Source organism: Acanthisitta chloris, unplaced genomic scaffold, assembly GCF_000695815.1.
Source record: "Acanthisitta chloris isolate BGI_N310 unplaced genomic scaffold, ASM69581v1 scaffold1850, whole genome shotgun sequence".
In the NCBI taxonomy this organism is placed as follows: Eukaryota; Metazoa; Chordata; class Aves; order Passeriformes; family Acanthisittidae; genus Acanthisitta; species Acanthisitta chloris.
In genome coordinates this window covers 109023-132272 of record NW_008653155.1, presented here as the reverse complement: position 1 = coordinate 132272, position 23250 = coordinate 109023, and the positions used below count along the sequence as shown (strand labels likewise).

At 39.5% G+C, this 23250-nt stretch overlaps 1 protein-coding gene across 1 annotated transcript in view; it reads right to left on the bottom strand.

Moving 5' to 3' along the window:
• Positions 1-268: 268 nt before the first annotated feature.
• COBL (cordon-bleu WH2 repeat protein) overlaps positions 269-23250 on the bottom strand; it is a 109560-nt gene continuing 86578 nt past the window's right edge. The window contains exons 10-14 of the mRNA XM_009079555.1: positions 19321-19624; positions 6781-6884; positions 3595-5618; positions 2861-2980; positions 269-571 (exon numbers count right to left, since the gene is read on the bottom strand). Coding sequence (XP_009077803.1) covers positions 269-571; positions 2861-2980; positions 3595-5618; positions 6781-6884; positions 19321-19624 — 2855 coding nt within the window. The remainder of the gene's footprint in view (positions 572-2860; positions 2981-3594; positions 5619-6780; positions 6885-19320; positions 19625-23250) is intronic.

Sequence of the window (23250 nt, the reverse complement as noted above, 5' to 3'; positions counted from 1 at the left end):
ACACACAGTATTATTTCAGATACACAAGAATGAAACGGTCATGAAAATGCTTATTGAAACTATCTTCATGCCCCTTTTTAATATTAAGTATTGACTATTCAAATGGTGGCATATATGCATAGGTGTGTTTCATTAGCTGTTCAGTGGTTTGAAATACACTCCTGATCTTTGTTCCAGCGAGAGAAAACAGTACATGTACCTTCTTTTGATGGAAGAAAGAAATGCATCTCTAGAACAGCTTAGAAACGGCTCTCAAAACACAGCAAGCTTAAGTTGTTTGATCCACTATAAAATATAAAAGTACATTTACCTTTCTTAATTTTGCTGCTCCAGCACCAGAGCGAATGGCCTCCATTAGAGCTTGCCTTGCCTCCAATGGGTTGCCTGTAGCTGTGGCAAAGGATTTAGGAGTTGCTGCTGACAGCTGAGTGGGAGGTGGTGGTGGTGGTGGTGGCGGCTGGGCAGGGGCAGGTGGGATAAAAAGCTGCTCTTCCCGAAGGCTTTGTGCCTTCTTCAGGGATAGTTCTGCATCCCGAAGACGTTGCAGCTCCTGGGAGGCCACTGAGGAGATCTGTTCATGATGCAGTTGAAAGAATATGATTAGTATCATGCATGGCTAAACTGTAACTATTCGACATTTCATGCACTTTCAGTACCCCAATTTACTTTGCTTGAATGATGCAAAACACATAGGACTTTTGTTTGCTCTTGGGCTTGAACATCTGTTACTACTCACTCACATCACTCAGCTGGGCTGATTACCAGCATTGAGGATTTGGCATTGAGTCTGTCTCAGAAACTCAATCTTCATTTACTGTGAGCTCCAGCATCCTGTAACTCTTCTTGGCATGTAAGGTAAGAGAGAAAGTTGGACTTGGTATTAATTTGGAAACAACCACAAGGGTTTTGGAATCAGGAAGATATATTAAGGCTGCAGTAGCCACCCAGAAATCTAATTACTTTTTGCAGTCTGGGCTGCACAGAAATAATCTCAGATGACAAGGAGGCTCTTCCAGATCTGAGCTCTCAGACATGGTTTCATTGAAAAAATGCTGTTAAACCTAATGTTTCCAGCCATACTTAAAAAAAAGAGAAAAAAAAAGGACTAGAGAGAACTACTTGAAAGCACTGTGAACGAAATAAATTGATTATTCTTCCAAGTGTGTTTCTGTGGAATTTCTGAAACTAAAATTTCTGCACAAAATTACCAGCTTGGAAACTCATCCAATTTTAAATGCACGCAGGCAGACAGGACAGTTTTTCAGACTAAGCCAGCTTTTCCATCAGCTGTCTCAAGAGATACTTTTGCCATTAACACCATTACTAGTAATAATCATGATAAACTGTTAGTAGCTACAATTATTAGAAAATTCAGGCCCAATGGGAGGTTTTCTAAGCAGATTCATTATAATTCCCTTCTCAGAGAAACTGAGGCACAGAACTTCTGTGGTGAAAAATTAAAGGATTCATGTCCCATCGAATAATGCACTGGGAGCCCCTGTATTAATAATGCCTGACTGTTCATACACAATGTATATAGGAGCATAATGTCATGTTAGACAGAAGATGAACATTTGGGATAACACAAAAGGGACAGCCCTTTCATCACAGCACATCTGTACTCTGCCCCATACACAAACAAACATGGTGATTTAACAAGCACAGGTGACATGGTGTGAAAAAGAAGCTTAAGGTTTTTAGGCAACTTCCTTTGAAAGTATGGCAAAAGCTTCTCTGCCAGAGGAAAGTATTTCAAAAAGTCTCTGTGATAACACACTATCACTTCATTGTCAGAGGCTCTTTTACACAAATTTATATTTACTTCCAATGAATGCAGAATGCTCTTAAGTATGTGTGAAGATCACTGCTGCCTAGCACATCCTGCTCACAGGCTCAGAAGAAGCTGTACTCTACCTGCAGCAAGGGCAGTAAAATATTTGAGGGATGAAGTAATTCCCTAACAGGCAAGAGATTTTTTTTCTATCTAATGCCAGCTATCTGGATATGTGCTAATGAACTGAGTCATTGCACAAGGGAAATGGGAGCCTCTTTGCCAAGTACACATCTTTGGCTGGATTAGTCAACTGAGTGAAAACTAAGGCTATAACAATGCAGGTTTTGGCTATTAGGAATAAGAGATGCTTTAATGATTAGGTAAATCTTTCAGAGAGAAGGAATCATCCTGCTGTGGAGAATGCTGATGGAACATCAACATTAATTACTTGCATACAACTTGCATGCAAGTTGTTGTTAGCAGATAAACAGGATGCATGAAGAAGTCCTAGTGTGTTTTCAGGAAACTGGGATTGGATGTATACAGTAGGTAGTGCAAATATATTAATCTAACTGCATGCTCCCAGAGTACAACTTCTCTGCCCATAGAAGCTGTGGATGTCTCATCCCTGGTAGTGTTCAAGGCCAGGCTGGATGGGGCATTCAGCACCCTGGTCTAGTGGGAGGTGTTCCTGCCCATGGCAGTGGGGCTGGAACTAGACAATGTTCAAAGTCCCTTCCAATCCAAATTGTTCTACGATTCTACCAAAAAACTCCACCTAAATATGAAAATCATGAAAATCTGGTGTCTTCTATGTACACTCCCTGTAGATGGTTTAGATTTTTATGTACTTCTTTCTAAGCTAAAAGCACACCATTTGACAGATTTTTAGGTTTCACAGCAGAGGATAGGGTCGGACCCGCTATGCTCTCTGCCTAAGTCAGATCTGGTCTTCTATCACAGGATCTTCCCCTCAACTTCTTTCTCTGCAGCAGAGTGTTCAGTTTGTGGCATATCTAAGTTCATTAAAAGACCCAGTAGGAACAGCCTGCACTTTAAAGATCACTTACCATCTTGATTTCTTACCTTTTTCAGCTTTGAGGTGCCACTGTGGCCTCTAATTGCTGCTAGTAGGGCTGAGCGCTCATTCTCTGGCTCAGCATATGAGGGTTTCCTGTGATTGCCATTTAGTGCACTGTTTGAAACCTAGAACATGGAAGGAATAAACCTCACATTGTTATTAGATATTTACTTAGAGATAGCTTGGAAACACTTTTTGGCACTTGTACCAGAATGCAAACTATGAAGACTAATCACTCAGTCTTTCTTTGGGTCTGCTTTTAAAACCCTTACACTGAAAAGTGAGGATATGTGTAGATAGTAATGATGTACTTACAGATGCAGTCTCATATCTCCTGAGCATGAAGTCAGTGGCAAACTATTATCCCCCCGTAATACAAAATGCAGTTTTCTTTCATTGCAGGTATTTACAAGTTTTCTCTGTGCTGTGTTCCTGTTTTTTACATAACACACTGAAATGAGGGCTTGGCTCTTAAACTAACCTCAATTACCTCTCCTTTATGCTGTATCTATGCACACTCTGCCTCATCTAGCTAGTGCAGCACCCATGGTGTTGCATAATATACAGGATGTGCAGAATAAGCAGTGGCTTGGACCGTATGTCGCCATTATAAATTTTTCAAATGCCTTGTGTTCTCCAGCTCACCAGCAACTGTACCAGTTATAAAACCTCTGGTGTCTGACAGGGTGAATACAGGGCTCTGCAGTCTGAACAGACTAACAAAAAGTCTCCACTTTACCTTTCTGAGCTTCTCCTTTCCCCCTGCTGTTTGAATGGCTTCCATTAGGGCACTGTGAAGTGATGTGTCTTTTGGAATTGGTTTTTGCACAACAGGTTTGAACTTCTTCTTTGGTCCAAAGATATTGGTCTGCACATTAACATCCAGTTCACCAACAACATTAATATCCGAATCATCAGGTTTCTCCTCCTGTTCTGACTCTGCATTTGCTGCTGCACCATTTAGCTCAGGGGAAGCTTTAAGTGAACTAACTTGCACGCCGTTAGCAGGAGGCCATTTAGTGGCTCGTAAAGGTGAGCTGAAAGAGGATGGGACTCCTTGGGTATCAGGAGACTTGAGAGATGAGGCTGTATTAGTATGGGTCAAAGTCTCACATTTCTGGTCAAACATGAGATGGTTCTTTTTCTCTGCTATACTTTGTCTGCTGTTTAAACCACGATCATCTTCTGTGCTGTTGTTATCCTTCAAAGAGGATTTAGTAAGTGGGACAGTGGCATTCTTTTTATAGAAACTCACAGGAGTTGCTTGATTTGGTGACCTGATATTAAGTACTTTGTTTTCTGTGCCAGAATTATCACCAGGTATAAACCTGTGAGATGCTTTTTGACTGCAAGTAAAAATACTTGAAAGTGTTTCTCTTGTTTCTGCTGATTCTGTTTCCACAGGGCTATATTTGGCCACAATAATACATCTTTTTGGTGAAACTTCTGCTTCGGTTTTAGCCTCTCCTGCCCATTGCTTATTTTCATCTTTCTCATGGTATTCCATAAAGTCAGACTTAAAGGTAGTTGCGTTAATGTGTCTTGCAATGGCAGAAGCAACATACTGACTTGAAGTTCTCCTCTGTGGCATTACAAATGGAAGTTCCAGCTTGTCCTTATTAACGGCTGGGGCTGCTAATGATGTTACCTGCGACTGTGTGACTGGAAGAGGTGGTTTGGTCCTTTCATTCTCAGACTGCCTTTCAGCTACCTGGGTAGTAACAGTTTGTGGTGCTACAGGTTTTGGAGCTGCAAGACAGACAGGTTTGAGTTCATGCTTTATAGTAAAGGGCTTAGAGTTTGTGGTGACTGCTGACTTTTTAGGAAAATGCTCAGTGGAGTCATCAATTTGCCTTTCCATAGAACCTGACCTCCAGAATGCCTTCACTTTCCCAATATGAATTTCCTCACCTTCATCAGAAGAAGAACCTGGTATGTGCTTGCTAATACCAGTGTTCGGGCCTATAAGGTTGCCTAGTTCATCTATCTTAATGGCACCAGTGGAGAGTGACACTCCTCTATCGAAATGTCTTACTTCAGGTTTGGGAGGGATAACTTTAAAGGTTGTCAAACCCATTTTAGGTTCATAGTTTGATCCTGAATGCTGGGCACGATGACACCATGCAGGTGTTGATGGGACTTCTTCTACTTCATTTTTTTTTGCTGGGGGCCATTTGAGTTCTAATTCTGACTTACTTTTTTTCAGAGATCTTTCCCTGCTACTACATTCATTAAATGGACTTAGCTTCTCTTTTGCTGTACTGATTTCAGTTGTGGCCTTGGAGTGAGATGGACTTAGCTTAGATTTATATTCCTCAGACTTCACACCATGTTTGGGAGAGGGTTCCAGTCTAAAGTTCTTTTCACTTCTTTTTTCATAGGAGGATGTGAGAGATTCAAACATATCTCTCCTCTGTTCCACAGGGATGTGACTGAATTCATTTTCAGATTCTTGCTGGTATATTAGGTCCCTGAATATGCATGCAGCTCCACCAACCATGTGTCCCTTATCAAAGGAACCTGCATTGTTGTTTTTATTTGTGAAGTTTCCTGTACTAACAGAGTTAGATGAGGTATTTTGTGAAACCCTCATCTCCATCTCTTGATTTTCATCTGAGTTAGAGATGCTAAGTTCTGGAGCATCATCTATGATTGTTACTGGAACAGAAATGGAAGCATCTTGAGCAGCCTCAACTTTTCTCATATATGGGTTCAATGCTTCACTGATGTAGTCGGAATCAGAGTTACTTATACCGTCCACTTCTGCAAAATAAATTTCCAATGTTACATGTAGGCATTATTTAGGTAATATAACTTTAAATTACATCAACAGCCAGTAAAGCTTAAGCAAACCCAACATTTTAGTTACACTAAAAGTAACAGGAATATTTTTATGGCTCTACTGAAAAAAGGGAGAAGTCTGGATCCTTCTTATTGTCTGGTTGCTGATTAGGATCAGCCAAATATTCCCGCAGCCCTCCTGCTTCAGCCAGTGGGAAACATACAAATGCAGCTGAAAGCAGAATTTCATCTATTGTTCATACCTTATCTTTGACTAACTTATCTCAGTGATAAACATTTCACCACATGACTCCAAAGGAGAAACATTTCTGAGAAACAGCAAGCAACATCAAATTATATTTCCCAGACCTGGTTAGTAATAACAGCCCAGCTGAAGGATTTCCTTAAGCAAGCAAACAAAGAAACAGTACTTTTATTTTTTCTCTATTCTTCTCACCCTTTATTACCAATGGCTCCAGAAGCCTCATTGTGCAAGAAGTTTAAATATCCTCTCAAATTTGCTGGTATAAATCAAGGATTACAACACAGAAGTTAAGGAATTGCTGTGTTAGAGAACTCACAGGAAACCAAATCAGAATCCAGTCCACTGCAGAAGTGTTAAAATAAAGATGGGAAGTTTTAAAAAAGTATTCAATGTCATTTGGTGACAAAACAATAATAGAGAAGTATTTTTAATTTGCAGTACGAAAAAGAGGAGCACAGTGTCCCACAATTTTCCAGTTCATTATGATAAAATACAAAAGAGAGGCACTGTTCATTAAACACAGAGATAAATTCACAACTGATTTAGCTTCACTAAAGTACATGAAATTATACCAAATTTGGCCATAAAACGTGTCCATAAACTGCTGTTCATCTCCTTTTGGTAGCAGACACTGAAATACAGCGACAATCTGATAGGCAGTTTGAAAAATACTCAGTGTGAGCCTATAAAGGGTAGCTGCTCCCGAAGCCAAGGGAGAGCAGTCCGTTGGGTGGACCACATTCTGCCTTAGACCCATGAACTCACAGGTTCGCAGTGGTCTTAGTGAGAAATGTGCAGGATGCCTCAGAGTACAGTTTGGCTCTGCATCTCCTGGCTATGCCTCTGTCTTTTGTACTTAGAAGTAGCACAATTTCCTACCTTCTAAATCTTCATCCAGGTCAGCCAAAGTCTGCTGGAGTTGTGCTGCAATGAATCTATCTTCATTCCTATGCTTAGCCAAGGTCATTGCTTCATCTTGCCTGCTAAAGGAAAGAGGAGAAAAAATGTTGGGTCTCACCCCTTTTTTCGCTTTGTACTGTTGCTCTGAATTACACTAGCCCCTTTGGTTCCACTGGGATTCTGAAACTCATTCCCCAAAGAATGAAAAATATGTAGCCCTGGAGACACACACCATCATATTGATACATCCACATCTAGGAAAGATCTCCGTGGTGCCTCGCAATCAAAAGGTTAGGATTAATAAAGCCTGCAGCAAAGAAATGGTCTGGCTTCACTGTGAAGTATGCATTTCAGTTGGACTGCAGAAACACAGCATATGCCAAGACGAAGGGTTTTGCATATCCATACAATTTTAAAGCAGACCACTAGCACCCACTGTACCAATATATCTGAACATTAATTAAATAAAAATTGCATGGTAATGAAAAATAAATACAGCTAAGTACTGCTAGACAACGACTCTGTATCCTGAGGGATGGGAGGGAAGGAGAAGAGAGAAACTAACCTCTTGAGAGCAGTTTCTAATGGAACATATCAAGGGGCCTGATTTTGCCAGAAATTTGATGAAGTTGTACAATGACCTAAAACAAGTCTGAAATCATAATGAGTGCCAAGTCTTGTCTTATTAAAAGAAGAAAAGTAAAAGGAAATGAAACTACAAAAATGCTAAAAGAACCCCAACTAAAATTACGAAAAACAACCTGTATGGAAACCTGTCACACAACAGTCCTTTTTCTTAGGAAGAAAAATCTTGACCAGCAGAAAGTTTTTATATAAATCACTGAAACTAGAATTTCACATTGGGGAATTAATGTTTCCCAGTTACCTGTTCCTCACCTGAATTTAAGGTACTGTCATCTGTGACACTGTATCTAACTTTTGCCCTTGTGATTAGCCAATTGAAAAAGTAATTTTCCATTCTAGCCACACCTAAACTAACTCTGGTCAGGTGAAGCAGATTTGCCCTTTTCAAGATCAAACCCTTAATAGCATAGATACAGTAACAGATTACATTTTTTTTGCTAGTTTACCAAACACTACCTGAAAAATGCCGTTTTTCTGCTTCCCTTTTAGACAGTAAGATGAATAAAAATTCAGAGGTGTTTCCTGACACTGATTTAAACTATGCCCAACAATGTAGTTTTGTTTTTTGCTATTTCATTGTTTGATTTTTTCCCCATGCTCATACCAGAAGCAACTGAAAGCACATGTTGAAGCATCAGGTATTTTATTTTATTTTATTTTATTTCACTTCATTATTTCCTTACTTAGCATTCACCTCTCCTTTATGTCTCTTTGAAGTAGTCCTGGAGCCTGATCCTTCTACTTGTATCAAAACTGCCTTGCACTTACAAAGCTGAGTTCATGTGCATGGGATCAAAGAAAACAACAAAGTTGACCTTCAAGGAAGCCTTCCAAAACTATCATACACACATCCTTGTGTATCTGAACTCACAGATGGGATTAATCCAAGATGGCAAGGCTTCATATGTGCCAAAGTGGTTTCCTAAACAGGAATCTAAGACAGAAATCTGTATTGGCTGTTTAAATACAGATGAAGAGACATGGTGCTCCGCAACTGAAATGCAATTTCTTCCAACATCTGCCATTAACCTGGGCTTTGACAGGCCCTGAACATCCTCACAACCCAATGTGATCTAATGATGCTCAGATCCAACACTCATGCTGCAAGATTCACAGTAAGAGTCTTCCCTTTAATAGATTATGAGAGTGGTGGTGCGAATCAGTTAAAGCTTCCAGTGGAGGCAACTAGCATCATAAGACTGCAGTCCTTCTGTACCCTGAGGTGCATGCACACACACATGCACATATACACAAATCAATGAGATTACTCATCTGAGCATTCTGACTAAAAGATTTAAACTTACTGCAGAATTTGGATTGGAAGAGAAGACTGGCAAGCAGAACTCTCTACCTGAAGGTGGCAGAAAAATGAACTGACTGAATTTCATATTGTTTTCAAAGTAGGAAGTTTTACAAATAATTAAAAATACTCTCCTCTGAGTGAATTTTAAAACAATTTATTTGCCAACTCAGAGCATTTTTGATGGGAGAAGAGTTCAAACTGTGCACCAGCTAAGCAACAGGTCTATAAAGCACAGAAGGCAAATATCACTTGAGAAATAGCTGTACACAGCTGGAGGAAAATTAATGGCACACAGTGAGACTCTTTCTCTTAAGCTACCATGGAGAAGTTGTTTCTAAAACCTTGGAGGAAAAATGTGGAAACCCATGAGACCTAATTTCATGAAGGCCAAGTCAGCTCACCACGTTTTGGTACCTGATCATATTTTTCTGTCTATTGCCTGACTGTTCTACAATACAGCCAAAATCTGTATTATTAAGGTTGCCTATGCTTGGCTTTCTACAGAAAATAATAAGAACTATTGAGTTGAGAATTTTATGGGCAATTTATCTAGAAAAACATTTTATTTATCTAGAAAAAGCATTCCTGGGCTCCAAACACAGAGCGCAGGTCCATTGCTGGGCATAACAGTCAGTAGAGGTCTCTTTCATTATCCTCTGCACTTATGCAGTGACTATATATAATTTGCCTCTCGATCTCTGCTTCAATCTCCTTATCTAGACAACTGGGATAATAATATCCAATTCACAGAATTTTTGTGAAGGAAGGAGAACAATGCAGTGAAAATGAAAGGATTCTTATTTGCTGTTACAGACGAAACTTCAGAAAAAGCAGATCTTCCTTTTTGCATTTCTAAATCTCTAAAGAAGCTATTGTTCAATGCATCTCCAAACTCACCTACAAAGCAACCCAGAAGGTATAGATTAATCACAAGGGTTTTTCTTAAAATTCTTACCACTGGGAATTTAAAATGGGATATGTGTTCTGTGAGGCGAAGGTCTGGTAGTTTCCAGTAGGTCACGCGACTAACAAATATGCCTAAGAAGACTCTTTCTCACAGGAAAAGGAAAACAAAAGGGCCTCTAACTTTTTTTTCCCCTAGCCTTCTTCCCTTCTAACCCTATACACTATTCTTTTGTTGACAGCTTTGTTTTGGCCAGAATCCAAGAAAAATATGACTTATTCCGATACCATGTTTTACATTCTGGATAAACATTACCAGTGGTATTTTCTCATACATGCTTTTTTCTTTTTTTTTTTTTTTTTGACTTAGGGAAGAACTCGATAACCTTTACACTGCCTTTCTGGTAAAACGTGAGGTGCTAAAAATACAGCACTGGTGAGCATTTAGCCCAAGTTTGAAATGGCACATGTGCATGGTTCCTGGAAGCCTCTGCACATATTACTTATGTAGATTAGCAGAGATTTGTGCAAGAGCACAGAACGGAGCAAAGTGACTGCTAAACTACAGCATTTAATGTTCCACTGAGCTCAGGCTACAACGCCTAATTACTCCTCAGCAGTCATTTGCACAGTTGGAGACAAAATGAAACTTACAGGAGCATTTTACCAAATTGGTGCCATGGGAGACAGACATTTGTGAGAAAGTTTACATTTTAGGAAAGAGCAAAACTCCTCTGATAAAACTAGCTGGAAATGCTGCATTAAAATAAACCCAAACCAGTGGTAAGACAAGCGCTTTACAATGAGAGAGGCTGCCATTTTTTTAGAGTTAGAACAGCTTTACTTGGGAGTCTGTAAATGGTAAAACTGACCCAAGTCTCTCTGAGCACTTCTTGGGAGTCCTGGTGAGCCTCACGTATGGTACCAGAGGTACAGACCATATCTCCCACTGTAACTGTTTAAATACAACACAAACTTTTGCAAACCACAGAGAAGGGACTGAAGAAGAGATTCAATTGTCTATACTTAAGCACTTGGTGCCATTTCAAATACTGTAGGATATTCAAGACATCTGTCTGGGGCTGGTAGATATGACCTGGCAGATAGGGAAACCCACATCCTGCCAGAGTGGCAGCAGGTAAGAAGTGACCACAGTAGACACTTCTCAGGTAAACTGAATATGATTTGATATCTTACTCATTTTGCACAACATTCACTGTATCAAAAGACTTGTGAACACGGGTCCTGTGAAGATATTACTAGCTGGAGAGGGAAGACAGAGCCATTGCAAATAACAGAGTCAAATCCAGACAGGCACACTGTGCAGTAGGATGCACGGGAACATAGTGCCAGCTATGAGGCAGTTCAGTGGACATTGGGAGCATTCAGCTTCTCACATGTCTAGGGCAGCTAACAGGGACTGACCAACAAGGAAAGCTGACACGGTTACTCCAGACTGGGCTTTGGAGCATCTGCTCTCCCTTCCTTTTTTCGACAGTCCTACCAGTCCGATACTGGGGAATTACATTAACCTATCTGTATGTATTCAAATTCACCCTCTTTAAAATGAATCCATGAAATTGACCTCTTACACAAATGCTGAAAAGTGAAATACTTCTACCTTGTGTATACATCAAGGTGGGTGTTAAAGAAGTGACTGATGCTGAATAGTTTTAAGTTGCAGAAAGTATGGCTGAAGCTTTTTGAAAACAACTTCCTATTCAACCAGGCCAGAAGGATGGCATTGACTCAGGGTGTTGATATATTTGTTTTTGTGAGTGATGCAGCACAGTACTCTTCAAACGTGGAGGTCGCCATTTTTCAGATTCACCAATGGTTTACACAATCTTAGGGACCATCTTCCCATTCTTTGCATTTCTTAGGCTAGATGACTTTTCCATTTCCTTTCAAGGAAGGCATGTAACAGTAGTAGGAGAGCAGCTAGTATAATTGCTGGACTTTCTGGTCACCTAAGCTATGACCTGACCAGTGATATTTTCTATTTTTACTGCCTCCTGTGAATTTGAGCATGAAGTCTTGATGTTTGAATGACCAAAGTCTGCTAAAATTCAAAATCTGTAGACTGAACAACCAACTTAGGACTGGCTAGATAGCAAAATCATTACTTGCCTTTGATGCAAGATTTCTCAAAGTGGCAGGCAACTAGGAAAGGGAAAAACACCACATATTCTGTTGAATGCCAGGTAACCTTGGGTTTTATGTTCTTAGATGAGCAATAAAACAAAGCTATTTTTGAGAGCAAGGTACAGGTACATTTCCACTCCAAAGTTTTTAGTTTGTGTTCTGTTTCTAGTTCTATGGAACCACAGCAAACTCACCAAGGTCTCTACACTGCATTTATATCTCTGCTGAATAAAAATAACCAGAGATTGAAATAAATTACTTCCCAGTCCCTAAAATACACAGGTCCAGTAGTGTCTTCTGTTATAATACCACCCAATTAACAGTAAGAATGTCCAAATATAGATGAGGAGGAAAATAAAGTAATTTTTCAGCAGCAACTGTGTTTATGGTCCTTTTATAGTTCTCCTCCATGGTTACTGGTCAAGAATCTAAAGAGAAAGCAAATGAATATGCTTTTGCTTAGTAACATTTTCTGGTTTAATGCTAGAAATCTCTAAGCTTGTTACATAGCAGGGTGATAAAGCTTCCAGAGTGCCCCAGCATATGTCGGTTCTAGGGTACTGCTGCATAAGCAGCAGCTTGTAGGTGCTTTACAGCTGGAAGTATGTCCCCACTCCCCCTCCTTGCTCGGGCCTCTGGCAACAGCTTCTCGACAGGAAAGCCCACAGGCAGCCAGCACTGCCAGAAATAGTCAGGAAAGTGAAGTAGCATGATTTAAATCTTAATACAGCCACATCACCTGTGCAATATAACACTGCAAGTTAAAAGATGGCACAGTTAAATAACTTCTCTGGGTTTTCACAGGAAAAATAAGAAACAGAGCAAGGGCTAGAGCCTTTCTCTCCTGGAAGCAGAATTACATCTCTAGCAACCCAAGCTACACTCTAGCATTTAAAATATTCTTCAGCTCCCAAGCATACAGCATTTTTGCAGTGGATGAGTTTAACAGAAAGGCTAATCTGTATTCTTGCTCTGTAACAACTATGAGTATCTATTACTTAACCATAATATTGTTAATATCCTCCTTCCATGAAGATCTGCCAGCAAAACAGTGCATGAGAGTATCCAAACGTAAAGAATTTTCTGGAACAAGGGGAAGGGGAAAGCCAGAGATAAGGAAGGAAATTACAAAACTATGTAAGAAGCAGGGCTTGCAAATCTGTCAGACATCTGGGTCTTAATTAAGTAATTTTTCATCCCTGAAGTTCTGCCTGTTACTTTAACCCTTTCTCTACCTTCCTACCCCTTAAAACTACATTTCTATTTTCAAAAAAGTAAACCATGTCCCTATCCAGTTAAAATAAAACCTATCCTATAGAGAAATAACAATTTTCTCCTGTTTCTCAGAGATTGTTACCAGTGACATGTAATTATATAAAACATGTTTGTGCACAGAGGTATATATAATGCATACATACACTGCTATTTTTCATTGCAGTTTTTCCTTTCTGCCTGCCTTCTCTCACTCACTATTATATTTTTTTCCTCCTCTGACCAGCTTCACTGCTGAATTCTCTCCAGCTACCGACTTCTCCTTCCCTCCTGTCCTTCCCAAGTGGAACACAAAACCTTGTAACATTTGAATTTGAATGGACTGAAAATTAAGCAGAACAAGTTCACCCACCCCTATTGTTTCAAGCTTTTGTTTTAAACTAACTCATCAAAACCCTAACAAGTTCAGTGGCAAACAGCAAGTACTTGTCAGGTTGGTAACTAAAGAGGACTCTTCTCCTCCCAGGAGCTTCAGCTACCCCATCCAGAGCCAAAGGTAACAAATTCTTCCAAGAGAAAGGGAGGAAACAGGATTATCCTTGTCCAGACCCACAGCATGAACTGATCTCAGGAGGGTTCCCCCACCCCCACCCTATGTCCTCCACTGGCTGTACGTGAAAAAATATTCCTCTCTCATGGCTACTGAAACAGACACTCAAGGGAGGGGAAAATCCCTTTCAGACCTTTGGAAGGTATTTTATCTTTTTTGTCCCACGAAAGTCTGTATTTATTTAGCTTTATAACTACAAACTTCCCTTTACATTTTAAAATACTTTTATATTTTAAACATTTTAATACATTTAATATATTTTCAAAATTAAAGAAAATGTTTTGTATTTTAAAGTGTTTCTCCTGCTCTGAGAGAGGCCAGTGGAACCAGTCATTCTTAAGATCCCTTTAAAATCCTGATTTCAATTGCTTATGAAGTTGAGAAACTATATGTCTTTGCTAGGTGACAGTCCAAATGACAATTTATAATCATGCCCATGATCATTCCATTATTTTATTTCAGCCAAAATATTTAAATATCTTCCAAGAACAGAGTTTGGAGGAAAAGGAGAGCTGCATTCTGATGCACGAAATGCTATTCAATGCTCAGTCCTCTGAACAAAAGGGGTCTTGAATGGTCTAACTGCTTCCTACTCTGCCTTGACTCTCTGCCCATCAGCTCTCCTCCTCTAAAACAGGATAATGCCACCTCTTCATCTCACATGAGCTCTGTGTAGAGAAATGAATTAAAGCCTGCGTGGCACGTGGATGAGTAAGATAAAAAGAGCCAAAGGAAATTAAATAGTCCTGTCTCCAGGAGAGAATTTGAACTGAGTGAATGGTGGTATACCTGCTTTATTAACTGAGCTCTGAAACGTGGAAAGAAAATAAAACAGAGTATGATCCCTTTAACTGGAGACTTTATCATACTGTACAAAAGGGGGGGAATTAAGGTTAAAGGGAGGAATCTAAGGTTACACAGACAGCCTTAATATTAACGTTACCTAACTTTGAGCACGTGATCTAGCATCCCTAATAATATTATTTTAACATAATTTTTAATGTGTAATTATTTATAAAGCTCCAGACAGTAGGTGTGCATGATGCTTTATAGGCGTATAAAATTCTCTGATCCCTGCCCCTAGGAGCTTGCGTGATGACACCACACAAGGGATGGGAAAGGAGGGGGTATGGGAGGACAGGGTTGCAACACTGTGAGATCATGAGATGTACTTACTGCTACATAAGCAACATTTCAGCTTCTCTGTGGTTTTCTTGTTACTCATTTAACACTATATATTAAAATTCGGTGAACAGATACATAACACAAAGACATCAACCGTAAGAAAGGATATGAATAAAGAGAACTATGTAGTACAACGTTCAGAGTCAGCAGTTAATATTAAAACATTCACAGCCAAACACTGCATGTAGTCAATTATTTATACAGGTTTAGCCCTTGGCACCTCCAGCTGAGGTCTGGATTCTGCCCCACCAGGCACTGTACAAACATATCGTGAGATATGATAGCTGTGTTAAGTTTTTTACCATAAAAAACCCCAGTTAGTGGCAGAAGGGAATATTACAGACCAACAGAACAAGATGGTTTAACAGGTTATAAGCTGAGCTAAGCCTAGAACTAGAGTATTTTGATATTTGTCTTGATATTCTAAATGCTAATTAATACGTGTATTTAGATTATGATTGCTTGAACAAGAATCCCAAATCCAAAACAAACCAAACAAAAGAGACTGCATTCACAAGTTCCTCCCATATACTGGAAAACAAGACAATGGAAGAAAGACCCCAGTTTGGAAACCCTGGAATCCATGGACTGTCTTCTGAACCTTTCTGTTTCTGTGCTCTGGGAACAGAGCAAGATTTGAGCTCTGTTGTGGCTGCCATCTCTGTGTGCGAGAAGCCTGTGGTACGTGCCATTTCTGACCTGGCCATACTATTACCCTGCTATGGGCAGACAAACTTACTGTGTCAAAGACTGTACCCATAAATGCTCACAAGTTTCCTTCACTTCAGCAGCAGATGAACACCCTGCCTAAAGCTATCAGGCATTTCAGCCACAAAACAACTGTCTAGGCCACCCAGTAAACACTTTCAGAAACTCAAAGAAAAATAATTTTAAAACTAAACATACAATTAACTAAAGTAAGCAATATAGCAAAATATTCTTCATCTCCTGGAGCACAGACAAAGCCTCTGGATCAAATCTAGGTAAGAACTATGGACTTGACTCTGCTCTTCATTGCAACTCTTCACAATGCATGTACAAAATACTACCTGGACTTTTTTATAGCCCTTCACACTCCAAATATAATTTCCTCCCACTTTAAGTGCACTTTTTACAGCCAACAGAAAACAAAATGATTTCAGTACACAGCATCATAAATTCTTAGGAATTAGTTATTTCACTGGGTGAAAAGCCCAAGCTTTAGTCAGCTTTACAATTTAAAATGACAAGCTAAATATTTCCATTATTCTTAGTAACCTTTTTTCCCCAAGCCTCAGCCAAATTAGTCACTAAATAAAATTTCTAGCTTCAGTAGAGCTCAGATTCAAGGACTCAGATTCAATGCTGCTAACCATAGCTACTGGACAGTAGCCACATATTCTTCCAATTTCTTTGTTCTTATCTTCCTTTTAGAATTGAGTTAGATCTTGGTACATGGACTAGAAGAAGATAGAAAGGAAATGAATAAACTGTATGTAAAATTTTCCTTTAAGTTTTGTAGCTTATGAAACGTATTTAAAACTCTATATAGCTTGGCATCAATTATTCACATGAAGTGCATTTGACTTGCCTGGGGATTTAGGAAGCTGGTTTGGTCCTGAAAGTAGCCCGTTCATCAAAGAACTATGTACAATTTCAGAGTTCCCAACAGATTTTATTAGTGGGGAGGCAGCTGTTCTGACAGTGGAAGTGGAAACTGATGCTCTCCAAATTTGGCTGTACTCAAAATTGCACTTGGAATTGATTTACATCCGAGTAAGACAAGAATTTCATACAAACAGGTTTAAAACCCCTATTTTTTCCCTTCCCTCTACACTTAGGAAGTGGCTTTTGAAAACTTAGCAACTTAACCTCAAAAGGATTTAGAGGAGCACAATTTTCAAAGCTGTTTTGTTTACAAAGATAGGTTAAGAGTGGAATTGGATTTACTTTCCAATATTACTGGCATATTTGGAGCATAACATTTTGAAAGATCTTAGTATTACCATCAATGCTGTGTCAATCTAACTGGTTGCTGACATAAATTAAAATAAATCATAAATGTTAAGTTTCTGCTGTACACTAAAGTTGATCTGAAGCATTTTGCTGTTCCAGAGCCTAAAAAATAAGTACTATTTATGAAAAAATAACTGCATTCCCTAAACAACAACAAACACTGTCTTCCGAAATTTAAGTCCCAAACAACTCTTTAAAAATTATGGATATATTAGATAAATACAGAATACTTAGCATGATAAAATCACAGAAAAAAATTAAGTAGGAAGCCTAGCCCAACCTCCTGCTCCCAGCAGAGCTAATTTCAAAGCCAGATCATGCTGCCCAAGGCTATGCCTGGCTGAGTTCTGAGAATCTCCAGACATGGACATTCCTTGACTTCTCTCAGCAACCTGTTCCACTGCTTAACAGCTCCAGTTTTGGGGAATTTCTTCCTTATATTCAATTTTTATTTCCTTTAGAGCAGCCGGTGATGGTTGCTCCTTGTCCTTTTGCAATGTATCCCTTGGAAGCCTCACAGTCCTCCTTTTGTAGAGGGAAAGACAGCAATCAGGTCTCTCCTTACCCACATTGCTTTCTCAAGGTGAACGACCCAGTTGCCTCCCCTACCCCTTATACTCTGCATTTTCCAGTGTCCCAGCCCTCTCAGTGTCTCTGCTCTGGACCCTCTCCAGCTTGCCAGCCTCTCTCTTGAACTGGAGGCCCAAGACTGGACATGGTACTACAGCACTGACCTCACAGCAGCTGAGCGAGGGGAGTTATCACCTCCCTGACTGCAATGGGCAGTACACCACACTATTCTCCAGCTTCCAGTCCTTTGGCTCAGCAAGACCCCTGACTGACAGCTTATGAATCATCCCGTTGTCTCTTCCATGTGCACTCTTCCCAGCTAGTAAAAGTTTCATGTGCCCGTGTGGCAAAGGTAAATCTAAATGCAACGTGCATGATGTATGTCCTTGGCTGAAATGAAAGATGGAGAGAATACTGACTGTCAAGAGGTAATGTGTCACAATGACTTGTGGTCAATCTTTTATTATTTAAAAAAAAAAAGATTAAAAACCTGGAAAAAATTCGCCCTAGATTGTAGCTGATTAGTATTGTTATTACAGGGCTTGATTTGATGTCTGCTCAACAACATGCTAACTTCTTCCTTCTCTGCTAAACATGCAGAGTGTGTTCTTCTAACTAGCTTAGATCCTGCATCTTGAGGAAAGTTGGGATAGCCTACTTATCTCACACAGACCAATTGCAGTCTACTGAAATTAACGGGTTGCTTTTTTGGATCAGGTGTGGAATGTTAATTGCAGTTACTATACCAGCCTATCTAATCTTTCTAATAGAAACTGCATCAGGACCTAAGACACCGCAAAAGGACAAATCACAAGAAAAAATGCGTTGTTGAGCAAGTTTCTAAGGAAGGCTTGACCCCGTCCCCATTGATATTGACAGATAAAGAAAACCCTGAGATCATTCCAATAGGTTAAATACCGACTTTGGCCTAATTTATCCGTAAGTTATCACCCACTGCATGATCCAAGATGAAGTTCTCACTCAGAAATGTGTGGAAGGAAATAACTAGGTCATGATACACGCTCTTATGAAGGGACTACAGATTAGCAGCTGAATGGAGAGAGACCAGAAAGCACAGACTTTGTGTCAACTGAGAATTCGGAGGAATTTCTGGCCCCTGTCCCATGACTCTGCAGCATCACACAGAGCGGATCCCTGTCAGTATTACCAGGCCACCCTCCTTGCTGGAGGCACAGCTTCCTATTTGGCCAGTTCGTATTTGCAAAGTCCTATAAATTTTTGGTTCCCTTTGCAGCCCTGCCATCAACTATGTGAGTTTTGGCAAACAAACAGTGTCAGAGTCATTTGTGCTTGAAGGCAGTTTCTAGTTAAATTCCAGGTTCTTGTATTTTCTTGCAAAAACTGCAGAAAAATGTTTGTTTATGTAAAAAAAAAAAGAAAAAAAAGGATATATGCTGAAAAAAACAACCCAAGGTATAACACCAGTGGAGGTTAGTATTAGGTGAACATATATACATATATATATCTGCATGCACACACTCCCAAACCAATCTCCCAAGTTCACTGCATATAATCCTTTTCCACATGGCTTTCGGTGGCTTGAATGTTCCATTACATGACCTGCATGTCATTTTTCTGGATAAATATATACCAACATTCTAAACACTTCAGATGCCATCAGAAATAAAAAATAAACCAAACTGCAACAAAATTATTTCAGACTTCTTGAAGAAATCAACTCTGAAGGGCAGTGGTCTTTTGTAAGAAATGTAATTCTACAAGTTCAAACAGAAAAGTGACCTTTGCCTGTTGCTACAAGTATGTCACTGGAGGGGTTTTGGCAGTGAGCTATTCACTGGGAGGAGTCACTTGGCATTGGTACTGGTTTATGAAAGAGCAGAAGAAAGTAGAAGTTGGTTTTCTTAAATGATTCCCTGCCAGGAGGACATGCAAGATATTTTCCAAGAGCTGGTGGCAAGTAAATATTTACCTCTGTGGAGCACTGTCATATCCCACGCTATTGTAGTAGACGTTCTTCACAGGGTACATGTCTGTGCTGTATATTGCATCTGCCTCAGCTGAATCCATGTAGCCATTGACCAGCCTGATGTCTCGGAACTTCATACTGTCATTTTGTGAATCCAAAGATACAATGTCAGATGGGGAGCTCACAACACCCGAGTCCTCCGTGGTGTCCTCAGATGCAAAACAGCTGCTTTCTGATGCCGTTTCTTCCACCTCTGATAGCTCCAGAACCGTGTCACAAACATTATCATGTGTAGACAGTGGGCTCTCTAAATGAAATACAGCAAGGAAAGTTAGTTGAACGTCATCAGTACATAAATCAGAGAGCTATTGCTTTGTAATTGGAAAAACCCCACATGAAATACATTAGATGTGGTAGGGGGGAGCTCAGTATTCCGTATTATATACGAAATAAAGATTATTTGAAAAGTGACAAAAACTGTGTCCTTTACTTTTAGACAGGTTTGCTATGCCTGTCCTATGGAGTCTGGGTTTTATAACCTTCACAGCAAATCAGTTTCCCTAATTCTATGAAGAAACAACTTTACATGGACAGTTCTTGGGGAATTAGACCAAAAGTTTATTTGATGCAGTTCAAGAAATCACTTCTGTTACTGTTTCTGACAACATAATTTCATTATTCTTTGTCCATTCTGCCAAACAGATAATGACATTTCCAATAAGAAGTCTACATACAGGTAAAAATGGGCAGCATTTCCAGTCAGGACACTGAACTGGTAAAACAGATCTACTGCTGGCCCAGTGGGTGTCACTATATTTTACCACCCTTCAATTTCAATTTTGCATTAAGTGGCAGAATAATAATCGTCTCTTTTTTGAAGCATATAAAATCTACTAGTAAGTGTACAGAAAAGTAGACAGTATGCTTAAAGCAGAAACTTTTTCAATGTTTGGTCATTTGATCAAGGGACATTCCCTTTGTGTGTTTAATTCCATTAGAAGTTACAAATTCTGGGAGAAGATTAGACACAGTACTATTTCTCATACTCTGCAGACACATTTATTTTTTTTTAAATAAAATTTTTATATTTCCCTTAAGAAATGCACAATTCTAAACTCCATCCTGCAATTATGCCATTAAAGGGGAACTCCCAACAAGGTCAATAATTTCAATGACTGAATTATTGAGTGACAAAAGACAGAATCAAGCCCATACACACCTCTGCTGATCAAAAGGAATCAATAATGACTAATCTAAATGTTTAATTTGGAATTATAAGTGTGCTCCAGTCTGTTCTTCAACCTCAGTAAGCAAAAGGAAGATTAAACAACTGTTTATGGTTGGACCTTCCAGACACTTGTGGTGGATGTTAATTATATGAGAAGTCCCAGGTCTACAAGTGTGACTAAGATTAAACATACACTTCACCGTATTTTAGAGTCAGAATCTACAACTTTTTGAAGCATACATAAAGCTACAGCTCAATAAAAATGATCAACAGAGAAATACTTCTGAATTATGTTGTCTACACAAAAGTATTTTCTTAAAGTCAGAGAACTGAAAACAACTTTGTCAAGGAATGTCACAGAAATAATTTTGTAAGGGTGTATCTTAGCAGTGAAGCTTTGAGTAAAACTCGAATAAAAACCAAGCCAACATTCTCCTTGACTGAGGTTACAAGATGCCATCAAGTACTGAAATTGATTTCTGACAGCAGAAGCAATAAAATTCAGAGGGTTACAAATCATGATTAAAGTTTTAAGTGCTGTCAAGCATTGATATTAATGATGGAAGATGATCCAAAGACCTTATTGCAACTTTGGAAGCAATGTTATTTGATTTCTTTGACCTTATTTTCTGTAACATTAGTTCTAGATTCCAGATTTAATCCAAGAGATCATTCCATTTTAAAATGGCAATTACAGGAACTAGGTATGTGTCACTGAATGGATTAGAGTAAACTCATGACAGAACTACAGTTGGGAAAACACCAACATGAAGGATAACTATGAATAATTTCACATTGAATACCAAATAACAAAACCCCACAAAAATAAGACAGTGAACAAACAGGTAAGCGTATATTGCCTTCTTGGCTTTTAAACAAACAAAAAACCCACCACCAAAACATTAGTGAAAGCTACAATATGTTAAAACCAGAACAAAGTAGGATAACAAATAAATCAATTTGAAGAGTGGAAGTTGAAGAATGGAAGCACACGGGAGGATTTTGAAGTAATGCACAATGCAGTATACCTCTATGCAAAAAGACCTCTATAGAATACCAGCCAGATCTGCTGTCAACTGGATGCCATAAATGACCTCCACCCTACAGCTGACACAGCAATTTATAATGTAGTACCTAACTCCTAGATCCTGACACGAGGACGGCAGCCTTTTCTCTTTTCCTCCCTAGCTGTCTCTCTCATTTCCTCATCCTCTTCTCACCTGCCTACAACTATTTCCTGCATCTTTCTGCTCAGGGATTTAGATCCTTTTGGTCACACAGACCTACTTGCCTACTGTAGTGGTAACAACACTCCCTGTTCTATGGCAGGATCTCCATCCCCAGCCCACTGTACCCACATATTGACAAACAAATTGAAAAGCAACTATCTTATTATCAGGGTCCACATGTGAATTGATCCCTGTTACATCTGATCTTGGCAGCTGAATAACCCAGTCCAGACTAAGAACCTCTTCATTCAACAGCAATGTTATCCTGAAGCATGGAACTACAGACAGACATCTTTCTACTCAATGATTAAATTCCCCATGCTCAAGCAAAACCAAAATGTCCCCCTTTTCTTCCAGCCTATCAGTTTGTCAAAGTGCTTCCCTACCTTTTATCTTCATTGAGAAGATTCATGAATTTTTAACACAGTTAATGCATGGCACTGAACAGAGTTGTTGCCTGAGACAAACCATTTTGATTGCCACTACTACTTGTCTGAACATGAAAGCACACACATAAAACACGACTGCAATGGTTCTGTGTCATGTTAACAACCTTGTCTCATCTAAGAGCAGCACTAAAACTCCCCTGTTTTAAAGTTGAGCCATCCTTGGATGGATTCAGTAAGAACTATTCTTCCTTCTACATGCTTGATTAAGTCTTCACTGGTGCAAACGGAAGATGGATGGGCATTACTGGGTAATGATACATGACATGAAAAAAGCCTACCTCAACTCCACTGAGTGGTCTTGACTTCAGGGTCAGAAAATACCTAATAAAACTTTCTAATTCTACATGAAGACAGGATAACATGCAGAAGTAGATGTGATTTTGCCTTACATATTTTTTTCTCAGAGGGGATGCACATGCAGAAAATCGCCACACACTAAGCACAGTGTGATCATAATTATGGCACCTACTGAGGTTATTTGTTGGTCAAATAAAGAAAAATCTCAACATTTGCTTCTCTCTTCTCTGTCATAACACTAAGACACTTTCAGGCTCTTATCTTCAGGACCTAATGCAGACACATCCATGTTACAAAAGAATATTCAGCAAGTAATTCCGGATCAAACACCCACAGATAATATATTATGCTGTACCTCAGAAGACTGAGTTTTCAAATATATAACAATGCCAAGATCTTTTCTTCCAGTAACATGTGACCCCATTCACTGGCATCAGGTGGGGCATGATATTGAAAGGGGTATAGTACTTGGCCCACAGTCTCCTAGTCCACCTGAAGTCTCTGTGGGACATCTCACCCACAAGTGCAACTGGAGATAGTCCCTCAGTGCCCTGCATTGCTGCTTACCTATGTCCTGCTTCAGCATGCAGACAATGCTAAGCCCAAATGGGTGCTGTACCAGGGATCTCCCTTGCTTCACAGCAGCAGTGCTGTCACTGCACAATTAGGTCAACCACAAGTTACAAAGGCTTTCTTGCAGAGGGGGACGGACTGGGCCGTCTGTTTGGAA